This window comes from Brassica napus, chromosome C3 (assembly GCF_020379485.1).
Source record: "Brassica napus cultivar Da-Ae chromosome C3, Da-Ae, whole genome shotgun sequence".
NCBI lineage: Eukaryota > Viridiplantae > Streptophyta > Magnoliopsida > Brassicales > Brassicaceae > Brassica > Brassica napus.
Genome location: NC_063446.1, coordinates 22094189 through 22100188, shown reverse-complemented (window position 1 = coordinate 22100188; position 6000 = coordinate 22094189). Strand labels below are relative to the sequence as shown.

The window sequence follows — 6000 nt, the reverse complement described above, 5'->3', positions numbered from 1 at the left end:
CATATAATAATCAATTTGAAGATGAGGAAACGGAGAAGACGAAGAAGAAGGTCTATCGATGATGGGTGAATTTTGGAGGTTTCGTCAGTTTTTGGGCGCAGGCGCAGCAGAGAATGAGAATAAGAGTTTATATGACCTCACAAACAAAAGGAGTCTGAACGTTAGCATGTCTTCCGATTGATGGATTAAAGAGGAGGTTTAATGAGAAAGAGTAATGGATCTGACGTTATCAAAGAGAATACAAGATAGGTTCTCCAGTTAGAACGAAGAAAATTGATTTTTTTAACTAAAATTTGGGCCTCGGAATTTACTCGATATGCTGAAACATAAAGTGACGTGGCCATTAAAAGCTTTCTGATTTGCTGATTTTTTTAATCGACGTGGCATAGCGGAAAGTTGATGTTATTCTCCTTTTAGTATTGCAATTTTGTTTCCTTTAGCTCCACTAATTTTTAATTTACTTTTCTTTAGCTCATATCTATAAATATATAATTTTACATATATAAAAGTTTAATTTAATTTCTATAATAAAAAGCATACTGAAAAAGGAAATATCTATAAGCCTGAAAATACACACAGTTATATCTATGAAAACATAATTTCACAAAAAATAGATATTTATTTTTAAAAGACAAAATAATTTTTATTTTACTATGAATATAATTTTGATCAAATGATTAAGAACATATACATATATTTTAATAACATAACTGATGATCTAACATGATATATTCAAAAAATAAGTATGTGTTTGTTAGAAAATATTAAATAACAAAATATTATATATTAAACTTGGAATTTATAATCAAATGAAAAATAAATTAACTAACTTTTATAATTTAGTTATCTTTAAAATATTATATTTCTGCATGATTTTTAAAAATGATTAACGGTCATATTAGTTTATGCAATATTATACCCGTCATTACTTAGTTTTTTTCAAAAACAAATATATTAAAATAATGATTTTAAGAAATTAAAAATAAAATCTGAAAAATATTAGCCAAACTTATTGAAATAAAAAAGTTTATTCAGTTTTTAGCATAATTAGAACCAAAAAAAATGGTTGTCATTCATTTGATAAAAATATATGCAATTCAATATATCAAATAAGGAGTAACTTAATCTATCCAAATTATATATATAAAAAGTGAGGTTTAATTAATTTATCAAAATATCATTTAGAGCAGTATTCTAATTAATTTTCATGCATACAAATTACAAACGACTAGAAACTAAAAAACATATGAAAAATATATTAATAAAGTATTACAAAATAGTTTTTGTAAATATTCATATATATGCATAAAATTTTTAAATTATTATTTATGTTCAGAAAAAAACATATCAAATTATACAAAATTTTAAGAAAATATATCGAAAATCCAAGATAATATAGCAAAATAAATGCAACTAATCTTGTTTAGCCTATTTAGAACCAAGAAATTATAATTATGGTTCAAGTTGAAGAAATAAATATAATGCAATGTACCCAATAAATAACCAAACCAGTCATATTGTTTACAAAAATTATCTTGTTTATTTTGCATACATATAGATTATAAAACGATTTAACTTAGCATATGCATGAACAGCTGCAGATTTCCTGCCAATCATACTCACTAACGTAAGAGTCCCATACATGAAACTACGTAAGCAATGTGTAAGTAAAAAATGACAGTTAGTGGCAGAATATCTTATCACTCTCCTCAACTGGACCAACGATTCAGAACAGTTGTAATCAGCATCTTTCCATTGCTCTTCATCACTACTCAAAAAGTCTTTGCATTGCTGAAAGCCTCTCTCATGCCATGGGCACAGCCATTCATTCATCCATTCGGGAAAGAAAACATGAGAAACTTGTGTTTGCTGGTCTTCTTCAATTTTCAACCATATAAAACCTTTTATAAACAATGCTTATATACCTTCTTTTGTAGATCACTTGATGAGTTTTCTTGCTCTTGGATCTCGAGAGTACAGAACAATGCTGCTGATAAGCTAGCAAAAATGTGTCTGGTTGAGGGTGAAGCCTTTATGGCAGACACCTAATTTTTTCTTGCATTAATATAAGTTGTGTTTCAAAAAAAAAAACAATGCTTATATATTCCAATATGAAGGCACTTCTTGGCTGGTACTTATCTAGGCTGACCACTGAAATCATTATTGCATAGATTAGAAATTGGAGATCAAACATGTGCTCTGCTAGTGCTATCAAACCGTAAAATCACTATCTTTCTCGATATGATATGGCTTTGCAATTCATGAGAAACTCCTTCTCCTGCATGATCAAACAAGTTAACTTTACAATCCTTGAAAGAATGACGGAAATGACCAAAGTATATGGTTCAGGAGGAGCTTCCAAAGACTTGTACTAGAAAGATTCATAAGTTTCTTCTCAGACAAATGGCTATAAGTATTTGCCTTGATGAAGAACAGTCTTCCAATTTTTTTTTATTACAGCACGGGCTACGAAGTTCTACTCTATACCTAAAGTACAAGTCTCTGGTGCATTAGTTTGGCTCTATTTTCTCTGAAAGAAAAAACAAAATGTTCATTAGAGATTGAAAAAACATATCTGTAAGAGAGTTATGTTATTATCAATAATGAAATTATGCATGTACAACAGCTTTACCTCCCATGAGATCATTCATCTTCGTCAAGGCCATCAGGAACAGTGTAGATCCTACCAAGTGTTCATTGAATTTCGGAACTCACTCCATCACCATCATTCGCAACATCATGCTCACAGCATCTCCAGGTCCAACAACATGTCTCGCATCCTCCACAGATACGTTTACATATGAAATTGATACCGAATTCTCTTTTTCTTTGTTTGTCTAAGGTTGGTGTAGCACGAGACATTCATTGAGCCAGATCGTACCTGTTCCTCGATCAACAGTGTTTTGGGCTTCCCAATGGATGAGCCTAAAATTCAGCTTGGCCTCACAAATCTTTCCTACTTGACGTTGTTGGACTTTATAGATGACTATAACTAAGGTAAGTCATCTTGGCCTCACAAAATTCAGCTTGGCCTCACAAATCCTTATCTATTTCCATTTCATTTTCCCCAAATACATGACAATGGAAAGGATCTGATTCTCAAGATATGTACATATTCTACTTTGTATATATGTTTTCAAAAAAAAAATTATTGTGAGTTTGAAAAGTTAGCATTTCAATTTACGTCTTAAAAGACTTCACGTAATTAGTGAGGAAAACAAAAGGGTACACGTTTCTTTTTATGCTCTTACGGATCTATTTCACATCAATTCTATTCATTAGTATGAAAATTACCAAATAATATGTTTTATATAGATTGTGAATCCCTTTTTTTTTTCTGTGTGATGTTTCTGGTATAGTTTTAACTTGTTGTAACGAATCAATATACATAATAATCAGGAAGCAAGAGTCGGTGAAGACTAAAGAGGTAGATGATAGATACAAGGGAACACTGATCTTATGTCTCTAGAGAGACCTATCACAGTATTCTAGTAATGTGGAGACATACATCTCGAGTCTCATTTATTTACCTCTGTTTTGAATTAGCCATATACACTAACATTCACACATAACAAGCCATGTTCTTATTTAATCTAATTTTCCCAGTGGGGACTCAAGAGCATGATCATCGACTAGCCATAGACCAAAGTCTTGGAAGCGTTTCATCTTATTCTCGTAACCGATAATGTAGTTGTTGTGGACTATGACATGTTTACCCGTTGTCTCTTCAACCCATGTCTCGTTCTTGAAGTACAATCCTCCTGTTGGGAAAGCTGCCTGAGAAAGCAAGTAGAGATCTACCTGAAGAAGTCAAGGTCACCAAAGAGTTGAGAATGCATTCAAACAAGTGAATCTTAGAACAAAGACAGTAGTAGAAGAGTTTTGTAAGTAGTTAAAAAGAGTACCAAAAGATTGTTAATGTTGGACCACGAAAATCCTGATTGAAAATTACGATACAAAACCTATTGAAATCAGTGGAATAAACAATACCTGATGAGCTGTTTTGTTAAGTGCCCAGTTAAAAGCAGGCTGATCATTTCCTTCATAAGCTTTAGACCCAGATTGAAGTTCTTTGATCCATTGCTTCATTAGAAGCTTTGCGCCATTCGTGGGACGCAAGAAAATCATGCAGCTACATATATAAGTCACTCCGTTTCGATCCGGAGTTGGCAAAGCATGAGAATGATTCAAAGGCTTGATCTGGCACCAAAATCAATCAGAGAATAAGATTTAATTAAAAACATTCTAAACGACAAGTTTGAACTGAATTTCACATACTGTAGTCCTGTCATCAGTGAAGTATGCATCATGGCTTCCTTCTAAATACTGAAATGGATCTTGCAACCAGACCATATCAACATCGTTGTACATAACATTGTAACCTAGCTCCAATAGTTGCAACAGATGTTGCGGCCTCCGTGAAGTGAAGTTGAAGAAACCCTAAGTTTTGGATATGGTAAATTGGTTAACAAGATACAATGCAACAACTTCACTACAAGAAAACAGCGATATTCTGACGGACATTCCGACGGAAAATAAAATCATCGGAATATCCCTCGGAAGGAAACACAAAATTTGGTTTCGACGGAATATACCGAGGAAATATCAATCCGTCGGAATAGTCCGATGAAATTCCGAGGAAATATGTGTTCCTCGGAAAAAACCGATGAATTCTGAGAAAATATTATAGCCGTTGGAGAGCCGTTGGGGAATTTTACAAAATTTCGACGAAATTCCGACGAACTAGCCGTTGGCGTCGGAATTCCGTCGGAATTTCCTCGGTCTGTCGGCAGGATTTAAACTATAAATACAAGCACTCATCTTCCTCTTCATTCACTCCATATCTTCATCCTCCCTCTTATTCTATTTACACACGAATTTGATTCATAAAATATATGTTTTCTTCAAATTATTTTCGTTCTTGGATCGATCGACCTCATTTGGATCCGAACACGAGATTGCTTACGGAAGAATACCAACGAGGTATAACCGAATTCATGGGGTTAGTTCACCGACAACCGGAAGCAAAAACATGTATGTTAAGATGTCCTTGCTCTAATTGTAAAAATAGAAAGGTTATTAAAGAGTGAGATGTTTGGACTCATCTATATTTGAGTGGGTTTACACGAAGTTACAAAATTTGTTATCATCATGGGGAAACTGATTATGAACATGGTAGTACTAGCGAACCTCAACCAGCGGTTAGATTAGAAGAACCAATTAGAACGGATGTAGATTATGGTGTAGGTACTGAGCAGATGGTAAATGATCATTTTAGAGGGGAAGATTTACCCAATGCACAAGCTAGGAGATTTTATGATATGTTGGATGTTGGAAAGCAACCATTGTACGAAGGTTGCAGAGATGGTCATTCAGCTTTATCATCTGCTACAAGATTGATGGGCATTAAAACAGATTATAATTTGGCTGAAGACTGTGTGGATGCGATTGCTGATTTTGTAAAAGGTATTCTACCCGAGGATAATGTAGCTCCTGGTTCATACTACGAGGTTGAGAAACTCGTAGCTGGTCTTGGTTTATCGTATCAGGTAATAGATGTATGCAGCGACAACTGCATGATTTATTGGAGGGCGGATGAACAGCGTGTTACATGCAAATTTTGTGGAAATCCTCGTTATAAAGATACGAGTGGAAGAGTTCCAGTGCCATATAAAAGGATGTAGTATTTACCTTTGACGGAAAGGTTGCAGAGGTTGTATCTGTCTGAACGCACAGCGCAACCAATGAGATGGCATGCGGAGCACTCAACAGATGGTGAGATCAGACATCCTTCAGATGCAAAAGCGTGGAAGCATTTCCAATCAAAGTATCCCGACTTTGCGTATGAGAGAAGAAATGTCTACCTTGGATTATGTACTGATGGTTTCAGTCCGTTTGGCAAGAGTGGAAGACAGTATTCTCTATGGCCCGTCATTCTTACACCATACAACCTACCCCCAAACTTGTGCTTGCGACGAGAGTTTTTGTTTCTCTCGATTC

The 6000-nt window shown here is 34.2% G+C and overlaps 1 protein-coding gene across 2 annotated transcripts; it reads right to left on the bottom strand.

The window, feature by feature from the left end:
• Window positions 1-1520: 1520 nt before the first annotated feature.
• Window positions 1521-4663, bottom strand: LOC111204485 (UDP-D-xylose:L-fucose alpha-1,3-D-xylosyltransferase 1-like). Of its 2 annotated transcripts, XR_002656947.2 has the most exons (3): window positions 3991-4656; window positions 2633-3801; window positions 1521-2530 (listed from the first exon to the last, which is right to left on the bottom strand). XR_002656947.2 is itself a non-coding variant. In XM_048749976.1 (2 exons), exons 1-2 carry the CDS (start codon window positions 4126-4128, stop codon window positions 3589-3591), a joined length of 351 nt encoding a protein of 116 aa, XP_048605933.1. In that variant the 5' UTR covers window positions 4129-4663; the 3' UTR covers window positions 2633-3588. The 2 variants fall into 2 exon arrangements, 1 of the variants encoding a protein (XP_048605933.1); XM_048749976.1 differs by lacking the exon at window positions 1521-2530 and having other exon boundaries at window positions 3991-4663.
• Between the last annotated feature and the right edge of the window lie 1337 nt (window positions 4664-6000).